The 25545-nt window shown below is 34.0% G+C and overlaps 2 protein-coding genes across 3 annotated transcripts; both read right to left on the reverse strand.

The window, feature by feature from the left end:
- Positions 1-4424: 4424 nt before the first annotated feature.
- LOC130656068 (putative tRNA (cytidine(32)/guanosine(34)-2'-O)-methyltransferase) lies at positions 4425-8248 on the reverse strand. The gene is made up of 3 exons (XM_057458910.1): positions 6535-8248; positions 5988-6370; positions 4425-4727 (listed from the first exon to the last, which is right to left on the reverse strand). The coding sequence occupies exons 1-3, from the start codon at positions 6829-6831 to the stop codon at positions 4475-4477; spliced, it is 933 nt and encodes a 310-aa protein (XP_057314893.1). The 5' UTR covers positions 6832-8248; the 3' UTR covers positions 4425-4474.
- A 154-nt stretch (positions 8249-8402) lies between these two features.
- On the reverse strand, positions 8403-24571 carry LOC130656067 (acylglycerol kinase, mitochondrial-like). Of its 2 annotated transcripts, none has more exons than XM_057458909.1 (15): positions 24426-24571; positions 17714-17753; positions 15137-15216; positions 14904-14979; positions 14236-14331; positions 14106-14138; positions 13827-13924; positions 13602-13671; positions 13295-13371; positions 12460-12523; positions 11897-12208; positions 11747-11811; positions 11357-11397; positions 8765-8820; positions 8403-8618 (listed from the first exon to the last, which is right to left on the reverse strand). In XM_057458909.1, exons 1-15 carry the CDS (start codon positions 24530-24532, stop codon positions 8508-8510), a joined length of 1326 nt encoding a protein of 441 aa, XP_057314892.1. In that variant the 5' UTR covers positions 24533-24571; the 3' UTR covers positions 8403-8507. The 2 variants fall into 2 exon arrangements, 1 of the variants encoding a protein (XP_057314892.1); XR_008984827.1 differs by having other exon boundaries at positions 8473-8618; positions 9901-11397.
- Positions 24572-25545: the final 974 nt, after the last annotated feature.

Below are 25545 nucleotides of genomic sequence, written 5' to 3' on the forward strand. Positions count from 1 at the left end.
TCGTTGTTGTCTCGAAAATATCGTCGATCAAAATTTATTCTTCTCATAGAACTTAAGTCGTTGATTATTTCAGACCATTTTTGTTTGAATTCGTCCGGAAAGTTATTATTCCAATTTAGTTGGTGTTTACAAATATCTTAAAAAATATTTTTTAGTGTGATAATAAGTGGTTGAATAATATAGAAGGCGTTAAAGGGGCTACGAACCGGTTAAAATGCTCACATTCCGTTTATTCCGCGCACATAAAAATCCGGGAAATGCGTTTTGCGCAATGAACAGACCAGCGCACTTTGCACGCTGGTTCAATATTTTTTTCCGAAAAGTATATTACAAAGAAATATTTCAGCAAGACTCATTCTGGATGAAAACATGACCAAGGCTGGAAAAGATAAAAATTCTAGATATATCTGTGTGTTTGAGTCTGTAAATTACATACATGCCAGAAAAATAGCCATTTTTGTTTTTCACCGCTATCAGCTCGACTTTCGTGTAAGTCACTAAAGTCGAAAACCAACAGCCGTTCCGTAGCCCCTTTAAGTTGTTGCCAGGCTCAATTATTTCTCGTAAGTCATAGTTCAAAGTATCGTCGAATTCATCCCACATAACTGGTTTCGGTTGTTCAATATTTTCTAACTCCGTTATGATTTTTCACAATACTTTTTCATTGGTTCTCCATTTTCGAAGCGGGGAATGTCCTTCTAAAAATCTCAATTTTAACTTTTTGTAAAGTTCAAAAGCTTTTTCTGTAGAAAATTCGCCACCGTAAAAATCATCGACAAAAAATGAATGAATAACTTTTAGCACGTAAGCTGTGTCAGCGGTTTTAAAAAGATCATTATGTTTCCTAATTGTTCCGTATAAAGGAGAGGCGAACAGCCGTGACACGGCTGCTGACTGAAAATTCACGATCCCTAAGATAATTTCAAATACCAGATACGCTGGTCTGGAATATCCCGTAAAACCTTGACAATTGTTTAGTTTTTGTAATATTTAGTTAGCAACAAATCAGGTAAAAAATGGATTTGCTGCTTTTATATTAAGGGGGTAATAAATTAAAGCTGCTTGTTTAAAAAAGGTGAATTTGTGGCTTAAAACTTTGCAGCACAACAACACGTTATTATACTCACATTATACCCAGAAAATCTCTTCATTAGAAGTTTATTACAAAATACCAGTTTTTACTTTTATCCTTGAATGCTGAATCATTCATTTTATGGTTCAGTATTTTTACACATTTCCAAACTAGTGGTTAGTCAGAAACAATATTATATCTTTCTATACAGTGATGGCCACGCTGCGATGATCGCACTGTTTTTTTAAAAATAATACACAAGTTAAAGATCAAAATAGCAAGTATGCTATTAGTTGAATAGCCCGGCCTAGCCCTGACTTTTTTCTTCTTCTAATTCTTTTTGGATTTTTTCTACTTTTCGCGGCCCTGTACCGTGTAGTCCCCGTAATGCCAAGAGCGTCAGGAACCCGGGCTATTAGTTGAATAACACGACGAAAATATTTTTATTTTTATTACTGAACTTAGCAAACTAATTATGAGTAAAGATAAAGAAAATAAAGGTTTGTAAACAAAGCTGAAACCGCCATATTGTACGTCCGATTTGTTGTTGAAAGCTTCCGGTCTGTGTCATCACAACAAAATTCATCGTTCGTAGTTGGATGTATGTTGTGAAAAAGCAAACCAAATTACGGAAAGAATATTATTATTGGCTGTGAAAGACATTATCGACTTTTGTTTTTTATGTTGTGATACTTGCTGGTACTCTGGTAGCTGTTCCTGTTGTTGTAGTGCATCTTGTTCCTGTTTTGCTGTGCTTTTTGCGCTTGGTTGTAGTGATTGTAGGCCCTCTTTGGGGTCTTGTAAGAGGCCCCCTGTTTGACGATTCTGATTTTCTTTTTAGGTTGAGCCTTTCTTTCTCTAACAATGCTCTAAGTTGGTTTTCCTTTTTTAAAGTTTCTAGACGCTCACATATTAAGGACCCGAATAGTTGATCCGCTGCTTCGTCAGTATATGTCGCTAACTTCACATACTGGTTTGGTAAGGATGGTTTTATGATGTTACGCCTATGTTGGTTTACTGCTTGAGACACCTTTCCAGCAAGTGATATTGCATCTTTTAGTGATGTAAGAGGGCCCTTGACATCCACATTATTTTGTGCAAATTGTGTCCTTAATTCAGTCAGTTCTAATGCTGCACGCAATACCATTGTTGTCGATGCAACATGTAATTTCTGGATTTCTTGGAGCTTGTAGTCATTCATTCGAACGAAAGTTGACAACGTACTCCATATTTCCAGGTTAACCTTTTTTGGCACAAAACAGGGACAATTCGCAGGTGCAGCTGCATTTTCCAATTTTTGTTTAAGCACCTCCTCTTTTATTGACTTTTGACAAAATATCTTTGCTGCACCTGCAATGGAGGATGCAATTTCTGGCCCAGTTGGTAGTGTGTCATCTTCGTATTCTTTGGTTGTTTCCTGTCAGTACTCCTGTTCTTTATCTTTTGTCTCCACCAGCTTCCCTGTTGTCTGGGAGTTGTTCCCTGTGGATGAACTGGACTGCCCTGTAACAGATTGGTTACCAGAAAACCAAATATTTGATCCCATGATTGAGAGTTGATCCGTGTCAGTATTTTTATGCTCACTTCTTGGTGGGATTTTTTTTTATTCCTATTAGAATTTTCCATAGTAAATGTTGACCGAGCAGGTGCTGCATTTAAGTCAACTATAGTTTGGGTAATGTTTGACCGATCTCCATCTGGAGAATTAGGGTCATTTCTACGCTCCTGAGAAGGAGCTGAAGTTCCCAGAGCATTAGCTGATGTTAAGCTTTTAGCCAAATTATTCATGGCTTGGATCACACTGTTCAGTTGATCGTGCTGCTTATTAACAGAGGTTGTGAGCTGTATCATTGCTTCTTGCTGCTGTGTGCACATTTGTTCTAACAAATTGGTGCAGTTGCCACCTGTCGCAGCAGCAGAGACATTACAAGCGGTGTTAGTGTCCCACATGATAGGATCACGTTCTTCGTTGATCATTGTATTCTCTCCCTATAAATTAAGTTTATTATACACAGTCACACATGCAAACTTGGTATATAGGTAACTTAATCACCAACGAAAAGTTGGTATACCATATAAGCGCTGGCTTAAGTAAATAATAGATTATGGTACTTGATTTTGAAACAGATTTGAAAAAACTCTAGTTTTCTGTGGACTTCTATTAAAAACATCTTTCCGTAGGTTTCACGGAAGTCGAAATAGGATTTTCACGGAAGCTGGATCTCATTTGTATACTTAGGATTATGGGCTAAATTGTTATTCCGTAGAATTCTTCGTGCAAAACTGAAACTGTACAGCGTAAAAATAAAAAAAACGTGGTGTATAAAAAGTCATAATCTGAAATAGGATAATTAAAAGGTATGTGTTAAAAATACAATGGCTCTTTGGCATATAGATGTAAATCATAAATTGATCCGGTGGGGATTTGTTATTCACGGAGGCATAGATGGTTTCTCCAGAAAAAAAATTACTTGAAGTGCAACACAAACAACAAAGCAAAAACAATCGTAGAATAATTCGTTAATGCAGTGAGAAAATATGTGTTATGTTCAAGTGTTCGCGCAGACCAAGGTGTCGAGAATACATGTTGCACGTTATATGGCAGGAGGAGCTTTATTGCAGGGAAATCGTGCCACAATCAACGTATCGAACGCTTATGGAGGTATGTATTTACAGGATGCGTTTTAATTTATTATCAAGTGTTGTAGTATTTAGAAAATAATGGCTTATTTAACATAGAGAATTCTTTACACGTAAGCTTTCTACACCTTGTCTTTCTACCACGCATGAGCATTTAGAACGCTTTGTTAAAGGCTGGAACAGTCATCCATTATCCACAGAAAAAAACTATACACCAAACAATTAGCAGTCATAAGAAAAAATTTTAAAATGACAGAATACCTTGAAAAATCTTTTGTGTAGCTAGCTACATAAAATAATAATTTAGCTCTTTTACTTTATCACTTAATTATTTAAAAACAAATGTGCCTCTGGAGTGCTGGCATGGTACTAGCTAGGTAGCTTAAAATCACAAAATAGCTATGTGACCATCTGCTTTATAATTTTCAGATTTTTGCTGCTGATATCAGCATATATTAGCCCTCGAGTGTCACAATTTCGTATATATAGGAGTTAATTATCTTTAAGAGGGTAAGATATGATCACGGCGACTTGGTGCTCTTTGGTTGATTGTAATTCGTGGTTTGCTATGAGATGGATTTGAATTTTAGGGATTTACTTTGACTTTTCTACGTGTAGGCTTTTGTTTGAAAGAAACTAAATGTGATATCCTTGAAGAAAGCTTAGTTGACTAGGCTAGGTACATCTTTATTATTGGACAAAACAACGCCAATCGGTTAAAATTATTTTACAAAAAAATCATATACACATATTTGCAACTTGTCACGTGGTCTCTTCTTTATTTATATCGTCATTAATTTGTGTTGTAACAGACAGTCCTTCTTCTTGTATAAGGTTTTTCTTTTTCAATTCGCAGGCGGTTTGATAAGGCGGTTTGATTGGCGCCTGGGTGGGCGGTAGTTGAATGTATTCCTTCCCCTTTTCTAAGTTTAACGGATAGGTCATATCTGAATCATATGAATTTAGATCGCCACAAGCCATAAAAGGAGTCACCACTCGATTGATACCTTCCAAACTAAAAGCGACGAAAATACAGAAAACATAGTAAGAAATACAGACATATTTAAGCAAAAACTTTTTCGCATTTAAGGGTGCAACTCTACCTCTATGAGTGCAGTATCAAAGCAAGTTAGTTAAAGAAAAATTATTTATGCGAAACATCGATTCTTAAAGCATAGAACGCATTTTAACTGATTTGTCGTGTACGCTTCACACCAGCGTACAACCCCCGACGGAGGTTTCGAGATCGTGGAGCGGACTGTTTTACGACCTGCACATTTCGCAGCTGACACTGTGAAAAGTGCAGCTACCGTATTTTTGATGTTCGTTACTCGGCCTACACCCCTGCTAAAATAAAACTTTTGCAGTCTACCGGGTACAGAGCACTGGCCAATGCTGTTGTTTGCCCATTTCGAGAAAGAGCTAAAAAAATGGACAGTTTCCGAACTATCAAATTTATGGTTGGATGCAAGTGCTTATAATCCCAGCGATTAACAATACCGTATTTGCTCGAATGAGCGCCCGTGGCACGTACTTTAGGGACTGTGGGAAGGCGCTCTTTGGAGGGATTCGCTTTTTCGAAGGAGTCGTTAAGTATATAAAATCATTTAATATGACGTTAATTTAAAAAAACGAAATAACTTTAACATCTTCGCGTAAATTTAAAAAAAAAATAAACATCTCAATGTTAATATAAGTTATTCTAAAAACTAATTTGGTTGTATCACTTCCAACTTCGAGTGTTATTATCATTCGATACATCATTAGATATTTTCTATAAAAAGAGCGCGCATTAGTAGAGGAAGGCGTCGCTTTATTGGCCAGAGAAGCTCATTTGAGTAAGGACGGTATTGTCAAATCCCTGAAATTACAAGCTCTCGGGCGTTTGGCAATTTCGCTAATCTGGGCAAAATCTAACAAGTGGGAGGGTGGGTGAGTTGACGTTCAGCGTACACTTTCGATTTGTGGATCATCCCTATTTTTATTATAATTTTATTACAAAAAAATAAAATAAAAAGAAATGTTGAAAAAGAAATGTTAAAAAGAAAGAAGTTGCAAAGTATTTAAAAGAAGGCGTCGTTACGTAAATGAATGTTTGACTTTGTGCATGAAAAAAACTGACTCTTTACACACTTTGTTCAAAATATAAATAACAATCAGTTAAAACTGGACCTTAAAGCGCTGGCTACACTTAGTATTTAACGGAGACTCGTATTGTAGGGTAAAACAAAGAAAGCACACTACCAAACAAAATACAGTCTAACTTTTAACGTACCTGCTGTAGTCGAGGTCTTGATTTAACAGAGGATTAGCCATGGTAGGTTTATAACCTTCAGGAGGTGAATAATTTAAACACACGACAAAAGACTCTATGCTGGAGTTCCTACTGCTTCTTGGTTTGCACACGGTTACATCTGGAAAAAATAGTTTTAACTGAGAGTACAACAAATCCACATCTTTTCCGCGGAAGATTTTCGCCACAAAATTGCCGCCTTTTTTTAACACGTGACTTGTTATGTTGAAGGCAGCGAGTAGTAGTTGTCCTTGAATGTATTCATCTATGTCGTGCAATCCTGTCACATCCGGTGCCCCATCGCATACAACAAGATCTGCAGGCTCTCCTTCAAAGTGCTGGATTATTTCGTTCGCAGTTGATAGCTATGAAATTTATTTAGCATACCGTAAATGACGAAATAATTGACGGGGCGTTTATTTAAATTTCTTACCTCAGTGCACTTATTTGATAGAACAATAAACTAAATTTCCATAAATTTTATAACTACTGAGTGCTCGTAGGGATTAAAAAAAATAAAGGTCGATACCTTCGTTATATCTCCTTGAATTTGTATGACGCCCGGCAGAGGTGCCATTGCTTGCAAATCGACGGCGACAATTTTCACGTCTTCGTTATTCCCTTGACGTTCTTCGATAAGTTTCCGACTTAAAACCTGACTCCAACTACCAGGTGCTGCACACAAATCAACTACCCGTTTAACCCCCGTGAACAAATCAAAATCTTCGTTTATTTGTAATAACTTGAAAGCACTTCTTGCTCTCCACCCTCCTTCTTTTGCAAGTCTGTAGTAAACATCTCGTTTGTCCTTTGATGATCGTCCCATGTTCTTTGAATATTTACTCTAGTAAGGTAGACTTCGGACAGTAAAATAAATTATATCTCAATTAGAAAAGGACAATAAACTTAAAGTATATTGCAACTCAAAAACTTGAAACTTAAATATAAAAATTCAACATTTTGTTGCAGAAATGGAAAATCCTTACCACGGCAATAAAATAAAATAAAAAATCAATTCTGGTGAAGATGTGGACAACTCTATTTTTTTTTAGAAACTTCCATCCAGCTCTATAAAGCTTAAAACAAGAGTAATGCTAACCATTTCAAAAAAAAAAAAAATAACTACTTATTGCTTGAATTACAATTTCTTTTTCATTTGTTTACAAACATATGTATAGAAAATTTGTTTCGTCGAGCGACTGTCGCATTGCAATCGTATTACACGCTTTTTTTTCTAAGAATATCAAAATTTTAACCAAGCTAGTCATTATTCTTATTTCCCTATTGTTCTATACAATATATCTATTGTTTTCAACCAAAATCCAAGCTTGGTATTCTTATAAAGCATATTCTTACAAAAAAAGGGTGCACAAACTGACGACGTAGTTATCATGCAACATTTTCATCTCCACATGTCGCAAGATGTACGTGACTTTGAAAACATAATTTTTCGGGTCTTTAAACGGGGCTACGAAACGAATCAATAATCTCAATTTGAAAAATAGCGTGTTATAAAAGGACCACTCACAAAAAGTCAAGGTGCAAGAAATGATAGACGTCTAGACATCCTGATTATAAATAATTACTTTTTTATGATGAATTTTCTACTTTTTATTTTTTTTAAAAAAGGAAAGTTTTCCTTCAGCATTTATTTTGGCGGTAAATTAAGCTACGGTCTGTGCTGTTGCTTCGACTGGCTTTATGTGAAATAAACTTGCATGTTTCTATGCAAAATTTCGAAGGATATAGCTAGCTAGCTAGTTTAAAAAGTTTGAAGTTATTTTATTAGAAAACTTGAGTTGAAAGTTAAATGCTTTTGCATCAAATAAATTATGGATATCCAACATATGTAGGGGACTTTTCTGTTATTTTTATGTAAAAAAATGGATCTCTAATATAATAATAAAGATAATTTAAGATGTTGTTTTTGTCCTCAGTGATCATAAAATTTTCTACGGCCATTAGTTCGACTTTCGTGTAAGTCACTAAAGTCGAAAACCAACAGCCGTTTCGTAGCCTCTTTAACTTCTTTTTTTGTTTCCTATACAACACTTATTCAATTTTAAATTAGGATTTTTTGCTTTTCCGACAAGAAAAGCCATCCCGACAGTCGCTTGATGAAAATTTCGTTATTGAAAGCTAACAGCAACGAAATTAGTGAAGAAGCTTTAAAGAAGTCGAAATTAATCTCTCCGTTTGTTTCTAGCACTATTTTCTGATAAGACATGTACTCATGGCATCAGACACTACTTCATTGTTACCACGCAACCATCACATTCTATTTCTAAAGCTTAATGACGTAATCTCACAACCTCACAACTATATCACCATGGAATCGATAAAAACAAATACAACACAACAGACGTCAGTAGAAAGATACTTAGAAAAAAAAAAGTATGAAATTGAAAGTTATGTCGTCTCATAGTTACAAACCAAGTTTAGAAATTATTATTACTAATAACAAGAATTACTGAGAGATAATAACATATTTTTTCTTTAATATCACAATCTGCCCGTTTGGTCACCACAAAACATGACTAATTTGTTGGGATAGATTGACACCTGAATAGGTCTTGCATCAAATATTTCGCCGTCTATGCCATATGATAAATCCTAAAATAAAAAATAAACATTTTTTGACATTATTAAGGGCTATACATTATTTAGGATAGTGGAATAATCAAAAGGTTTGCTGACATAAACACTTTCTTTATTTCTGTAATCACTAAAATTAATGAAATAACACGTGGTTGAATAACCTCGTTTTCAGGAGGAGTTAAACGCACATCATGACATATCATCGTGTCTGACAAATCTAAAAAATAAATAAACAAATTATTGCTAGGAAACAAATCCGGCGTGGCTAGGATTTAGTGTAAATCCGGCGTGGTTAGAATTTAGTGTACAGGCGTTTTCCAAGAAAACACATTTACGGAAAGAATTTGTTTTTATGCTTAAAGGAATCGTTCTAAGAGGTTTTGCTTAAATTTTTATACACGTTTTTATAAAAACTTTTTACGAGATATTTAGTATTAGACCGCCCAATATTTAGGCAAGTTTTGAAAGTGATTAGAAATTGATATTTTTTTGAAAATAGAGTTTTTTGAATCAAAAAAAGAGACATTTAGCATCAAAGAGATAATTTCACAGAGATAATTTCAAAAAGACAAATGCGGTTTTTTCACACCTCAATATATATATATTTTAATTTCAAAGTTAATTTAGTTAATAAAGACATTAAGAAACTTTAAGAAGTTAAAAAATTCTATGATGCAACATTTCCAATACCAAACGTTAATCATAAGTTGAAACTACATTTTAGTAGCGTAGATTTGTTATTCTGATATTATTGGATGTTATACCGTATAAAATTTGGTACAACGCACATTCAACAAATGGCATACGTGGTCACATAAATTTATATTGCGTACTGAAAGCTTCTTGTGATTTTAGCTTTTCAGTGCTGTTTGCTTATAGAGGGTAAAGTTTCAGTTGCTATTTCCGAAATACATATATACTTTTCATATCACGTATTCTCCTTTCAATTTTTCACTTTTCATGTTAACAAAAAAAAACTTTAAAATATTGACACAAAAAATTATAAGGAAGTCGTTATCTTTAACATTAAAACAAAAACCACATTCTTTAGGCAAGCGAGGCAATCTAAAAAAACAAATGCCTCGGAAGCACATTGTCTGTAATGTTTAAGGCAATTAAAATTAAAGACATCGCCTCTATAATTACGTTCACGCTAAGAATAAAGGGAAACACATAACAACACAAAACGAAGGAAAAGCGATACAATAACATTAAAGGTTGGATTCAAAGAATTTTCTTTCAACAACATGAATTAATCACAAAACAGGTAAATATCATCGAAAACATAACACAGCACCTTTCTTGTTCACACAGTTGGATCGACGAAACACATCATTATCACAGTGAATAGCCGACGCATGTCAACTGTGCACGAACTTTTTTTAATTGGCAATAGTTACATAATACATGAAGAAATAGCTAGCTTAAAGTGTGAAGAATTTGTAAACGTCAGAAGACAAGTAACGTTGAGAAGATTTTGTTGTGTATATTATAGAGAGAAAGTTTTGAACGCTACAGACATTACACGCCGAGCAGAAAAAACATAACGATGGCAAAAAATAAAAACATTCTGACAAAAAAGATTATAATTGTCGGCGACAAAAACGTCGGTAAGACGTCCATTTTGAAGAACATACCAAGTAACAGACACTGCACTGTAGAACAAGTTAGCGCCAACAAATTTGAAGTAAAATTGTATATGAAAAGAAAAATGATACAGTTTGTTATCTGGGATGGGATCATTTCGGGTTACAAAACGGACTACAGACATATCGCATATAAAAACACAGACCTAATATTAGTATGTTATTCTGCTGACTCAAAGTCGAGTTTGGAGAACGTTGAAAAAAACTGGATTCCCGAAATACAAACATACTGTCCCGATACACCTCATATTCTGGTGGCGAATAAAACCGACGTAAGAGATGCGATCACTAAGTCAAACCATGACAACGCCGGCGATTTTAACGACAGTGACGAATATATAAATTGGACACAAGGCGAACATCTCGCCGAAAAACTAGAATCGCTGGCGTTCACTGAGTGTTCAGCCGTGAAAAGGGAAGGCTTAGAAACATTAGTAGGGAAAGCGGTGGAAGCTTTTCTTGGACCAAAGAAAGAAAAACACAAGGATTGTACTATACTATAAAAGATTTTGAAAACCATATTTATGTATTTATTGAAATAATTTGTAAATAGATATCCTACTTTTATAATAAAATTGAAGCTGTGCTTCATATTGTCAACATTCTTAGTTGTGTCACACGGATAGGACATGATAATCCTTACATTGTTAAAATTTCTTCTTTAATTAAAACTGGGCGTGATGTTAAAAACAACAATGTGTGTTGTAAAGTACATCTGTAAAGGCCCTGGTTACGCAAAAGCAGATAAAAATTTCCGTTGTGTAGAATATACGCATGCACGTATCTCCATCAACTCGGATATGATTTATTGCACATGCGTTGTACTAATTTCGCAACAATCACAGCACGGTTGCAAAATCTATTTTAATAATTATTTGCTGCCTGGTCTAAGAGGTATTAAATGCGGATAAAAGTATGGCCGGGCGTTATTCAAGCTGTCGATTTTGACGTCTGACAAATCAAAATAAATACTTAACATATTTTAAAATAAATAAGTGAATGAGTCAGTAGGAAAACAGTCACCACGAAATAATTTTGTGGTCAATAATATTACGCCTACAGTTGTTTTTCAAATCCAGATTTAAAATTTTCTGAACTACTACGTACCCGTGGGTGTATAATTAAATCTATTTTGGATCCACTGAACTCTAAACACAAAATGTCAACAATTAAAGTTTATTACAAACAGGTACAAGATTTCTTTTTAAAAAAAATCATATTTTAAAATTCCACTAAAACCTTATCAGCTTTCTCTGATTTTGATATAAATTTTAAAATTCGTGAAATATGAAAATAAAAATCTTAACAGTACGAAAATAATCAGGTTTAAAGTATGTTTTCTAACAACTTTGCAATTTCAGCAATTTTGACCGCTTTGCTAGAATGTCCCTTCCACCATGGAAACATAAAAATTGAACACAGAATAAAATTAATGTAACAGAAAAAGCTTCTATCGTTGGGTTGACGGTTGTAAGCTTTGTAGAAAGTATAACTAACCCATATTTCATAAAGTCTGTCTTTGATTGGTCAACTTTAAGGTCTTGCAATATAAAATAGGGTCCCTGAATGAAGAGAAATAGAAAAGTAACATATAGATAAATCGAGGATAAAATTGAAACATTAAAGCAAATCTGAAATAATAACTACCGTATTTTTTTCATCAGCTTCCCGAAAATATAAATTTATATCGCTGCTAAAAAATTCTTTTCTCTCACTACAGTTTATTATATTTGGCTTGTAAGAACCAGTCATTTCACACGATATAACATGTTTTGCAATCGTATCATGACATGGTTTCTCTATGCTTTCACTGTTAGATTGCCTGAGTTTATTTCTCTCCTCGCATGAAGCTGTTTGTATTTTCAAATTAGGTATTGAATGTTGTTTTTGTGACAGTGAAGTTCGTAACGGACTTATAGAAGAAGAGTACACGTGGATCGACGAAGATGGTGGCCACTCCTGAAACAAAACGTAAAAACATTCAATTTCGTTGTTTTTAGTGACTGAAACGAAATTAATGTGATAAAGTGATTCACTATTAGTACATAGTCTTAAAATATGCTGACAGACACGTTAACATGCACATTCAGTTTATCCGTCATAACATTTTAATTTTAAATTTCCATAATAATCACGAAAAATTTCTCTTTATTAATCACAAAGGTATGTAAACCTGTATTTAATGAGCAATAAGCTAGTACGCTACATACCTTTGTCGTTCTCCATAGATATGTGAAATATTTCTTTAGTGGTCCCAGTAGCCAAAATCGTCCTCTAAATGGCAAAATTCACATTACAATTATCGAGTATTACTACATTTTGTATTAACTAGCTATTCCATTTTTCACCAGATACAAAAGGCAAATTTTGACTTCAAGCCTTAAAAGTGCAATATTTAAGAATGCACTTGTATGTTAATATTTATCACAAAAAAGTACTTGTTTTTTTAAAAAACTGCTTTGTAGTTTACTCCTTTGGTTACTCATTGGTTGGTTAACTATGCTGGCCACAAACCTAAAAGTTTACAATATTAGGAGTTTTAGGAGAATTTAGGAGGTTGCAAGGACAACTTTTAGGGAAATGCACTAAACGCATCAACACTATTCCATATTTTAGGAAACTTTGTTAAAAGTTTAGAAGGGTAGAGAAGTTACAAATAACCAAACCTTTGTTTTTGAATGTCAGAGAGGCTGCTCATTTCAAATCGTAGTAAATACGTGAATATAATTCACCAGTTTTGTTTCAACATAAACAAAAACTAAATTTATTGTAAAATATTTTGTAAAAGACGAACGTTATCATAAACAATTTTAGGAGGGTTTAGTAGGTGTGGCCACCCCGTTAATTTTGCAATTTTTTTAGACAAGTTTCTAGACAAGTTTACAACAAATGAGCTAGACAACCTCCCAACATATTAAATCGCATAAATTTTATTTTGATTCTTTTTGTTAAGCAAAACAGACCAATTTTTATTAATATTGTTGGCGTTAAGACTCATCGGAATTAACTTGTGTGCTGCAAGGTGTTAACTAAGGACATACTTACTGGTCAATCTGTTCTTTGACTTGCTGATTTAAACCAATATGAATGCTCGATAAGGCAAAACTTGATTTCGAATCTGCCTGTACATAACACAGATGTAAACCCAAAGTGCACTTTTCATTTACAATCTTACACTTTTCAGTTTTCCATGTGCCTATTCCATGACCATAGTATGTAAACAACACAAGAGGGGGGGGGGGGGGGTAACTATGATAGCTCATGATGGCTGGAGAGGTCGTTATCCCCATGTTAAATCAAGATATTGTGATCACTCGTTCCTGTTATTACATCTATAGAAAAATATTTGTACCTTTATTTCCATGACGCTAACCTTTCGTGTTTTGTTTTTGACAATTGCCATTGCTGCTTCGCATATATTTCTATAAGAAAACAACCAAAACCTACAAGCAAGCAATTCAAGGTGCATGTAGGCAAAGAGTTACTTATTAGCAACATCTTGTCTTAATTCGTAGTTGGAAGCATCGCAAAGACAAAGTTTTTTTTATCTACACGTTTTATAGATTTTCTGGCTTACTTTACTTTTACTTTGTCAGGAGTGAATAGCTTGCTAAAGATTGAATTACTGTGATAACCCATTGGTAAAACACCAATTGGAAGGTGCAGAAGATTATCCTAAAAAACAGAAAGTCCGGTACATCACCACTATACTTACAAGAGCTTCCTGTCCACATAGTGTTTACTCAAATCTATCACTAACCAGTCTATAACAAACTCAATCAAGAATGATTACAGATCTTTCCTACCTAACAGCCATAACAACCACGCCCACCCTGTCTTAAAAAACTACACTCACATGTTGTGCTTGTCGAAGCATACCAGTCACCACCTAAAAAAGTCTGCAAATGTATATGTTGTAGCAATAACTAAAATATTACAATCTTTTGATGTTGACTTATTTGTCTCTACGATTATAATGAACATACCTCCTGTAATGTTCCATCACCACCAGCAACAACAACACCATCCATATTACGATCAAAATAGTTTGCGATTGTTTTTGCGTGTCCTTCATAATCAGTCTATATATAAATTGATATTATAGTTCCTCAAAGCTAAATAGTAATGTATGGGACAGAAGGAGTGGGGTTATGGATGGCATTGGTGTTCACCCACATAATTTTCAGTCAACAGGTGTTTTTCCATTAAGAATAAAAAAGAATAAAGATACGTGAAGTTAAGTACTTCTGGAATGCCTTTAAACAGCTTCCTGTTGTTGTTTTTGAGAAAAAAGGTGAACAGCTTAATATAAAATTTCCTCCAACAGTACAAAAAAGGTAAACAAAGTACACTGTGTTTAAAACAGCCTCCACTTTAACTCTACTTTTCATTCTCTGTGTTTTTTTCGAGCATTTCACAAATTTCTCTAATGAAAATCAACCTCCTGTAAAATTCTCTGAGTTTTCCAAGGTTTTTCTGGAGTTATACAGAGAGCGAATAAATTGGATAAAAATATGTCTTAAAAGATGCTGAGGTTTTAATTTAAAAAAGATTTCTAGCTGATTGAAGCAACTAAAACAGAAAGTATTATCATTAAGTAACTGCTTAACATTAAATAGTTTTGTTTAAAAGGTAAAGAAACGTATAATCTTACTTGTATGAAGGTGACATCAATACCTGCCAAGTAAAAAATGGGAGCAGCGTTTTTCTGAAAAAGCTTTTTACATTTACTAAAAAGAAATATAAAACTATTTTAAACAATAAGATTACAAATAAAAACAATATTTAAATATTTTCTGTAAATAAATAATACAATAATATAATTGAATTTACATTATTACATTCCTAAAAATTGGTGAAAGGATATATATTATCGCTATGTCTAACCTGTTGCCAGCTTGCGGATTCAATATGACATACAACCTTCTCGGTTTTTCTAATGGACTGCAAGACTGGTCCCCATATTTCTAAAAAGCATAAATCTTAAATAAATCCTTATCACTTCAGAAGACAATGCAATCTGTGCATATTACCAAATATTTTCTATATTATGGTGCCATCTTTTTCAGGGACAGAATTAGCTATGGTGTACTGGTGTAAGCTTTCCATCTGGTTGTGCCACAATAACTCTGGTGTTAGCAACTGGTCCAGGACCAGGTGAGCAAAATAAGCACCTTTGGTAGTTCTAGTAAAGAGGAGCGTAATTTCCGCAAAGCCTCATCATAGAAAACTTTTAATTTTGATTAGAATACGTTTACATTATTTTGTAATATTTATGTTGAAAGTCTTCCGGTTTTGCTGTAAAATTGTGACAGAATTTTAAAAGCTGGTTATTGAGCGTTGCTAAAGCTTATAACATACACACCACTTTGATAATAGGAAAGTGAAAGGGACAACAAAATAAATATAACCAAAGGTATAACTTGGATCGAGAGGGGAAATTTTTAGTCAATTTTGTGGTGAATTTAGCTATATGTATTTTATGTTCTTATTTTTGTTTAGCTATTTTCTAGCATTTATTTATAGCCACTGTGCACAGATTTTTTTATATTTCCTAAGCAAAACGTTGTAAAATGTTATCATTGGCACCAAGCTTAAAAAATTTTCTTATGAGCAAATCATTTGTTTTCGTTTTTGTTAGCTAGGTTTTTAGTGATTTCCACATGGCTAAAGTTTTAGTTTTCAGATAAAGTTTACATACATGTCTTTTTATTATTAGCATATGAATTTTAAAAATCAGGCTCGGGTATGCTTAGCATTAATTACAAAAGATGCTCAAATTATCTAGGAATATGCTTATTTTCATTACCGTTCCAAACCCAATAACCAAAATAAAGAACAAAGTTTCACATTTTTTAAACTATGCAGCAAAACAAGGGCTTACAGTTATGCTTATAATTTGCTTGTTTTTTCACTAGCCCTGAGCCTAAATATGTTTATATAAAAAAAAAACATTTAATGTCATACCAAGACTAACTTATTAAACGATGGCGCTTTTTTATTGATTAATTTATAATTTGATCAACTTCAGGTTAAAATACAAAACAAACAAGATTAATGATACATGATAGAATATGTACACATATCTCTACAGTTTTATGTTTGCTGTCTCACAGACCTTGTGTCTCACTTTTCTTTAGCTGTACATATTTTATCATGGACTTTTAATCTTGTTTCATTTTGCATTTTATACCTGCAGATGTTCAAATTATAGATTGAAATATATTGCGAATATAAAAATGCTCCTTGTTGGTTTATACTTAGTTGATCTTGTTCATTCTATCGCTAATTTTGTTTTTATGTGCAGAAAATGCGCAAACACTTGTAGTATATACATTTAAAAACTGAGCTTTTTAATTTTTTCAGCTGCATATCAAGGACAAAACAAAAGTTGTGAGTTTGTTGGCATGAAATATACATCTGCTATATGCGACGGTGAGGAATTCAAAGTTCTGTATAAGCAGTTTTGTTTTTTTTATATTTTGAGATATGTTCTAATATCACCTGAGACATTAAAATTCAAAATTAAGGCTCAGATGGAAATTCGCGGTTTTTGCAATTTTGTTTGCCTATAAGATGAATGCGCCTTGATGGTCACACAAGTTTAATTTTGGTTAGTATGTGAAATGTACTATTGAACTTAATAAAAAATGTGACCACAATGGCATAACAAACCGAAAACGCAAAAAGAAAATAGCTTTTGGATGATTTTAGAGCCTTATATCTAATCTATACTAATATCTTATCAGTAATAATACAAAACTGCTATCTTAGGAATAATGAAAAAATTTTGTTTGAAAATTTTTTAAAAGTTGCACATGTAAGTGAAATTGTGCTTCAAAAATAGGCAAATTTTGCCTCACTTCGTTGGATTGCACACTAATTTAGACAAGGCAAATTAAATTGATTTAGGGTGTTTACAAGGTATCTTAACAGATAAAACAAAGAAATACATGTGATATTCTGCAGACCTTGAGAAAATTAACTTCTAATTTTGAATATTTTCAGGGAGTCAAATCTTTTTTAGTATATTATTCATGATTTTAGCATTTCTAGACATTGCTCCAAATATATACCTTCAGAATATATATAGTTGACAGGGTTCCAAAGTATTGGTAGAGAGATTTCAACTTGAAAATTAAGACAGACATGAAGACAACACAGTAAGACTTAAATTTTAATTTTAATAATATTAGATTTCTGTATAAAAATCAGACATTTTTGAGTTTTTAGATCATCAAATTCGTCAGAGATCAGATAGGATAACATGTTTTGAGTTCTTTAGCTAAAGTTTTACAATTTTTCTGCTTGTTATTGTTTAAATTTGTAGCTGCCATTATGGTTGCTACAAATCTCAAAGTTATACCATGCTGTAAAAAGCCCAGATATCCAGCACTACATAGATGGAAATCGCTATCTGTTAATAAATTGTGTTAACTCTTTGCCATAACAATACAAACATACCTTAGCTTCTTGAAAATATTCTCTTCTGATTAAAAACTCCCTAAAAAACAAAAATGACTTTGTTAAGTCTTGATAAATAATCTTATGTTTAGGGTAAAATGTGCACATTTTACAAAATGTCAAATTATCTTGTTGTTTTGCTACAAACAAAAAATTAACGATGAACCAAATAAACACATGCTTAAAAGGCTTCAAGGCAAATACCAAATAATATGGTTCAGTTAACTGACTTTAAGATATACCAGGAATATTTGAGTAAGTGTGCAATGATTCGCACGTGCAAATCAAGTAACGCATGTGATTTAAAACGCATGTGCAAAGTATGTTACACGTGCGATATGGGCTCTGAGGTTAATCTTTGTTGCGTATTCATTTTGCGGTAGAAAAGTGGGGGATGTTTTGAATCATGAACCCCAAACACGATGATCGAATGTCTACGTATAGTGAATTTTTCCAACTTAACTTCCTTTTCTACATGTCCGAAATAATATGCATGACTATACTGTCATTTTCATAAATTTATTGTTTATTTTTTACATAATCACAAGCAAATAGGCAAAAATATGCTTCGCTTGGGTTTTGTTTTAAAATTGTTTGAATAAAAATAACACTTGCAGCGAAAAAAAGAAAAAACTCAATTAAATTCGGACCTGCATATGGTTCCCAATTCAAATGAAGAAATTATCTACAATTAAATCTATGATAAATGTCTGTTCCACCTGTAAGTGCAGTTTTGCAGACTTGCTTTATCCGTGCTCCGTTGATGTTCAAGACCTGGTTACCAACAACGAAGGGGCCAGGCAAATTCTTTATGAACTTTTATTTAGATCTTATTAACAGACAAAATTTACGCTCATACAAAATAAAATTTTAGAGAATTTTTTTATATTATCTGTTAGTTGACAAAAACTAGCCTTATATAGTTTTTAATATCTAAATATAAGAAAATAGCATTTTGATTTAACAATATTTGAACGAACATTGACAAGTAACTATTACCTGCTTAAACACAACAATGGTAGTAATAATAAAAACAACTTTAAAATTGACATTTTACAATTAACAATAATGTTTTTACACAAGTTTCGGAATGCTTAAAGTTATTTTTAATTAGGGGATATCAAAAAGTACACATATGCACTAAAATGCTATGCCCTTGTTGCAAGATTTAAAAAAAAAATGCATTTAAGAAGGTCTGTAATCATCATCACCAACATGATCATTCTCGAATTACCGTCTATTTTCCATGCTAGCATGGGTTGGACCAGGTACATTAAAAACCCTCTTCCAATCTGATCTATAGACTGTGTTAGATCTAAACCCAATTTCCTTTGCATCAAGTCTGTTCTTATAACCCTAGGAACTATCAAATCACTTTCTTACCCAAATGTACTCCAGTTTTTTCCAGTGTCCCAACCAACTCAATTTTCTTATAACATCTTTAATGCTATGGATACCTAGCCTGCTTTTTTAGCTTATATGAACTCTTTATGTCTCTTAGACCACTGGGGTTACACTTCCACCTAACCATTCTCCTATCATTCCCTTCTTATTGGTCAAGATGTTCCTGTTTCACTGCCCATGTAAATTAAAAAAAAATGATAAAGGAAGAACTTTGCACTTGCACAAACATTTCATTTTATGACTTGTTTTAATGGAATTAACACGACTTTTTGAAATCCATGCGGAAAATTTTCATTATTCATTATTTTTCTGTGAAATAATGAATTTTTTAAAATAATGAAAGTTTTCGAGTGGTGCTCCAGAACCATGTGAGTGGGCGACGGGAAACTCACATGTGACTTCCTTCCGCCTAAAGGAGCAAAATTTTGCCGTCAAACATTTTTAATAATTTAGAGGGCTATACCTGAGTTCAAACTGCCCCCTATATTTTTGCAGTATCAGATCATAACTTAGTGTCTCTAGAAAATAACTGATATACTACCTTAAACTTTGTACCATGTCATAAATAAACATAAGTAAAGATTTCTGTGAAATGTGTATTCTGGGATAAATGTAGCTACATATAATCATTTTTTCCTGAAAATTAGCAATTTCGAAAAGTTCAGGCAATGTTAAAATAGTCATTTAATCATCTTAACGATATCTAGTAGGGGAATCTTGTAATTAGGCCACCCTCAAAAATATAATTGGTTATCGTTACCCGACCAACTCACTTTAAAAGGGGAAAGTTGAGTCGGGGAGTCAGTAAACTTGTAAAAAATAAACCAAACAATCTTCGACACGCAACAAAATCCACCATTTACCTTTTTTAGCGTTCCTCTGAATTACAGTTATTACGTCCGAATGTTATTCCTATAGGGGACTGCACTGTGCTACTCAGTGCTATATTTTCCTGCCTTGCATTTATACGGCAATATACAAGCGAAAACCATTGGAACGACGTTGACTGACAAAAATTGAACTTGAAACGGAGGCTAAAAATACAGCTGGGGTACATTTAAAACATTTAAGACTCACTTTTGTAATTAGAAATGACGCTAACCAAACATATTTTCAACGGTGGCCATAATGACGACAAACGGTTTAAAAATATTATTGAAGATATTATTTCGGTTTGTCTGTTCAGTATTAATATTACTGTGGAAAGTTTATCATTTCTTGAACATGATAGTTTATTAAGCGACGTTTCTGTGATGCAGTGTATATAGGCGAAACAAAAAGAAAGTTTAAGCAACAAGTACAAGAACATATGCGCACAGTGAGAAACGGAGAAAAACGAAATTGCGGACCACAGTTGGAGCAGAAGTCATCAGTTTAATTGGGATGAGAAGAAAATCATTGACAGAGAATCCAGAACAACAGCCAGGAAGATTAAAGAAACCATCAACAGTGTAGAACGTAACAAACACATAAACAGCATCTCGGATCAACTTCCTGAGATTTGGTTACCAGCCCTACAGAAGAAGTCCTGAGATTTGGTTACCAGCCCTACAGAAGAAGTAGAAAATTTTAATTACCGTAATTAACTGTAATTATCAGGTCGTTTCTGATTGGTTAATTTTTGTGAATTTCGATCCTCTGCAATTATATAGATACATGTGCAACAACATTTTACTTTGCCCGATGATGAGAGAAGGATCTCCCGAAACGTCGCCTACTAAACTATCATGTTCAAGAAATGATAAACTTTCCACGGTTTAAAAATAGTCAGTCACTTATTTTTGCTTGGGTAACCTTCAGTTACCTAGCTATATATAGTCTTTTAAAAAAATGAAAATTGATTCTTGACAGTTCCTTATATTAGACTGACATAGCAAGTAGGAACAAAAGTTACTTCACAAATAAGCAGATACAAACAATTTTCGGCGTGGCTAAAGAACCGGCACCGGCTCTTCAGCTAAAGAACCGGTAAATTTTTAACCGACTCTTTAACTTAAGAACCGGTAAATTTTTAGGTCACGTGATTCATCTCAACACCATGCATGCGGTGTGCATCCCTCATGGGGCTCTTTCCGAAATGGCTCTCGTTGCCGAAGGTCAGTTGTACTCTTCGTTTGAAGAACTACAACAAAAAATTAGCTTGTATATAAGCAGAGAAATTATACTGAATTGTGGATAAGGTATTGTAGAACCATAAAAGCAGCACAGGGAAGGGTTAGAATAAAATTAAATCCTGATTTGAAATTTTACGAGTTAAAGTATGCATGTGTAAAACAGAGTAAGATCGTTCAAATCTCGTGGCTCAGGATTGCGAACGTCATCTTAAGTAATTTTTTTTTTATTTATGCTTTTTAGTGAGAAGATTCTCCTAAATTGTCAGCTCTTTTATTTTGTAATGTTTTCCATAGAACTATGCAAGAAGGATGCCCCTTTACCATAGCTGTAAAAGTGTCTAACGATGGAAAAACTTGAAAGTAAATCCTGTCAGTCAGTTAAGTATGCCTTATTCAATGCACATCTACTTGTTCAAATTGTTACATTCTTTCTTGGTTAATCTCTGCCTTTAACAATTCATGTTCATCTGCAGTAAAAGGTCTTTTGTATAATTTCCTCAAGTTTAAATAAAAAAGAACAAGAGGCATATTCTTCTTTTTTTAAAGCAGTCTGGTAACAAGCTAAGAGGGTTCCTTTCATACTCATGCTGCCATTACATAATGTTGGGAGGTAGGGTGACAAATGATGTGCCACTTTTTTCATAATTAGGCCTGTTATTGTGCTAAATGTTTTTGAATAAGCTTTTACTGTAATGCAATTCTCACAGTTCGTTAGGAATTGCATAAAACTCCTGTGGTCTAAGGGTAAGATTCTTGTGGAGAATTTCATAAGAGATCCAGGTTCAAACCTTGGCAGGAGTTAATAGGACCAAAGGTAATGCCTCTCTTTGGCCATGCTCTTTTTTTTTTGCAGATTCAGTGTGCAAAAGCAGTATTTAGAAATATGGCATGACAAGTGAATAAATATATATTTAAGTTTTTATAATTCTAATTTTAGAATGCTCTCTTTCCATTGCATTTTTTGATCATATAGTACTCCAATATCCACTTTTATTTCAGAAGTTACTGATTACTTATCTTCTTTAAAAAAACCTTTTAACCAGCACTCCATCTCTGAAAAAAACCGGTGCTTAACCCTATTCGGTCCGGGGGGGGGGCGGATTCCGCCCCCCCTGACAGTTTTTTTTTTAATAACTCCTGATTGCTTTGTTATATGGCTATGATACTTACTGAGTTTCAACATTTATCTATTAGACACCTGCATGCTAATTTTTTAGGTCCCATACCTTTCAGAGGCTTTGACATTGGTCATTACTCGAAACTACCCCTAAAAATCTCTACGAAATCCTTATAATGGGGAAAATAAAATAACTCCTGTTAGGATTATCCTTAGAACTTGAAACTTGCAACACAACTTTGTTTCATCAAGAAGAATCATTTGGAATAATTTGAACATGTGACTAACCCGATTTCCCGATTTTGTTGGATTTTACCCGAAAATCGGAAAAAACGGATTTTCGGGCAAGTTTTGGCAATTTTTTATCTGATCCATGTAAAAACCGGAAGATATGTTAAATAACTTTTATTTAGCTTTCAGAAACTTCAAACAGAATGTAAAAATTCGCTCTAGAACAAAAATAATTATATTTCAAGCAGATAGTGGCATTTTTAACAATTTTCAAGCTTCTGATGACGTCACAGAAAATGTGCTGACGCAAGCAAATGTTTATTGGCGCCATTTTGTTCCTTTTATGACGTAATATAAGTGTGCCAAGTTTGATTCAATTTGAGCAACCCTATGAAAAGTTATTAAGGGGGGGCGGAATCCGCCCCCCCCCCGGTCATAGTTTGTTCGAAAAACCCCGGACCGAATAGGGTTAAGTCTATTAAATCGCACGAAAAAAATCCAGCACTCCTAATGAGTCTCACAAAAAAACCAGGCACTCTAATATCTCTACAAAAAACCTGGCACTTTAAGGTAACCTTGTCTTCTACAAAAAACCGGCACTCTAAATCTCGTAAGTATCTTACAAAAAACTTGGCTCACTAGGTCTAATAAGTCATACAAAAAATCCGGCTCTCTAGTCTAATGACAGTCAGGGATAACCGCAAATTAGGCTATAATAGTCTAATTAGTCTACGATAGCCTATTTAGGCGATTTATCTCTTCTAATTAGGCTATCAACATGGTTTTTGCTGCCTATCGCTGTTCTGTTGCATAATCGCAATGATTTTATTAGCTAAAAACATTCTATAGAACCCCCTTTTGATGGTCCAAATATATTTTTCTTTATTATTTGCGCTGTCCGAAGATATAGCGTTTAGTTTGTTTTGATTAAGAACGCATGCGCTGTGTTACGGCTTCTTTGTTTTACGGCCATGGTTGCTTCTGAAAAAAGACTAAATTTCCTGTGCGCATATTTTCAACATGGTGGCGCATAGCCTAAATAGACTATTTCTCGTCTAATTAGCCGATTCAAAGACTTTTGACGTATAATTTTTAGTCCCGTGAAGCAAACTATAAAAAATTTTGCTCGAACAAAGATGATGTAATGAGCAACAAAGCTCCGAAAGAAGATGGTGCGACCAAACGTGGTTTTCGAGATAATCATAAAAGAAGATAGCAAATTGCCTAAATAGAGATACTCGCCTAAATAGTCTATGAAAAATCTCTTAACTAAGCTACTAGCCTAATTTGGCGTGATAGCCTAATTTGCCGTTATCCCTGACTGAATGAGACTTACGAGAAAAAAAACCCAGTTCTCTGAGTATTACTGCAAAAAAACCGTCACTCTAATTTTTACGGAAAAAAAAACGGTTCTCTAAGTATTACTGCAAAAAAACCTGGCACTTTAATTTTTACGAAAAAAACCATTTTACTTCGTTGCGCACATGTCATTTTTAAATTTACCGGTTCTTTAAGCAATTTTGAGCTTAAAGAGCCGGTACCGGTGCACTAGCCACGTTCAACAATTTTTGACTAAGAACTAAAAAAATTAGAGATTTGCTGGCTCAAATTGGAGTTTTCAACATTGAACCGCCTTTGCGGTTCCTCCTGGAAACAATTGACAGGGTATATTCCTCAAAATTAGTGAGACTAACTAACCACATAAAATATAAATCACACTAGCTCTGACAAAATACAATTGTCAACAAAGCCACGTGTGAATCCGCAAAACATGGCGCATCGCTTTCTATTGGTTCATCGCATTCTTTCAGTTCATTGCAGAAAAAAATAATAAACTAAGGGTAACCTGTATCGTTTCGATCCATAGTTTATCCCATACACAAGTAAACAAGCAGCAACTGTTGATTTTTTCCAGTGTTTCCTCAAGGTAAAGCTCAGTCCTCCGTCTGCCATCTTTATATTTCTCGGAAAAACTGGTGAAATTAATTTACTCCCCGGACCAGATGGATTATATTTTTTGAGCATCAAGTCGTGCCCAATGATGGTGCCCGCCAGAAATCATCTAGTTGTGCGGAAAATGGTAGATGAAATGGTTAGATATGTTTTTTGTAGTGCATATCATAATACCCTTACAACTTGCATACCCTTGGCGAGGATTCAATATGGGCGAGTAAATGTCGCCATAAACTCGGCTTCCCAAGCCATGTGAGGCCCGTTGGATGTCGTAGGGAGTTTTCTCTTAAAGCGCGGACCCTAAGTGGGTCTGCGCAGCTCAAAATGGGCATTAAATACTTTAGGATTTGCCATCTAAGTCCCTTCTGGAAATAATAGACAGGGCATACCTCTCGATATTTTGTGAGGCTAGCCATGTAAAATAAGATGGAAGCTAGCCTGCTGTAATTGTTATAAACATCAGAAAAAAGAAATAGATTTCGGCAAATCCAAGTATTTATTGACAAGCTTTCAGGGAAAAATTGCACCAAATGATCACGTCTCTACAAGAGTGGTTCAAAATTAATAAAAACAAATTATTTTCTTGAAAACATGTGGTCGTGATGAAGTATGGATCGAAGCAATAGTCTGTGCAATTTATGGCCTGTTCGCGGAGTCAGCTGAAAAAAAATTTAATTTAATTTTTGATTTTTTCAATTTCTATTCGGTTTGTTTTGGTTGCAACAATGGTATATAAATAATCTGTCCCGTCATTTCGGCAGCTGTTATGTCGATTGTTTATTATTGTTGCAGTCGACACGGAGAGTGTGCTAAATTACTTGCGTTAAATCCCAACGTGACCACGTACCCACGTGACTACGTACCTTATTGCTCTACGTGTTTATTTTTTGTGTCTTAGTGATTAACTTGTCTTGGGTTGCCCGTCCGTGTGTTATATATTTATTTACACTTATTAGGTTTAAGGATAGTAATGAAACGTCATTATTTCGACGCATAAACATTTAACAGTGTGT

This window comes from Hydractinia symbiolongicarpus, chromosome 8 (assembly GCF_029227915.1).
Source record: "Hydractinia symbiolongicarpus strain clone_291-10 chromosome 8, HSymV2.1, whole genome shotgun sequence".
Taxonomy (NCBI): Eukaryota; Metazoa; Cnidaria; class Hydrozoa; order Anthoathecata; family Hydractiniidae; genus Hydractinia; species Hydractinia symbiolongicarpus.

Excerpts from the sequence above, each read along its gene's own strand:
- LOC130656067 (XM_057458909.1), bottom strand. The coding sequence starts at position 24,532 with ATGGCAGACGGAGGACTGAGCTTTACCTTGAGGAAACACTGGAAAAAA. Across the intron at positions 13,672-13,826 it reads CCTGACAAAGTAAAAGTAAA|AAATATATGCGAAGCAGCAA; the intron begins GTAAGCCAGAAA and ends GTTTTCTTATAG. Across the intron at positions 11,812-11,896 it reads AAGCTGATGAAAAAAATACG|GGACCCTATTTTATATTGCA; the intron begins GTAGTTATTATT and ends CTCTTCATTCAG.
- LOC130656068 (XM_057458910.1), bottom strand. The coding sequence starts at position 6,831 with ATGGGACGATCATCAAAGGACAAACGAGATGTTTACTACAGACTTGCA. Across the intron at positions 6,371-6,534 it reads TTCAAGGAGATATAACGAAG|CTATCAACTGCGAACGAAAT; the intron begins GTATCGACCTTT and ends TAAATTTCATAG. Across the intron at positions 4,728-5,987 it reads CAAGACCTCGACTACAGCAG|TTTGGAAGGTATCAATCGAG; the intron begins GTACGTTAAAAG and ends CGTCGCTTTTAG.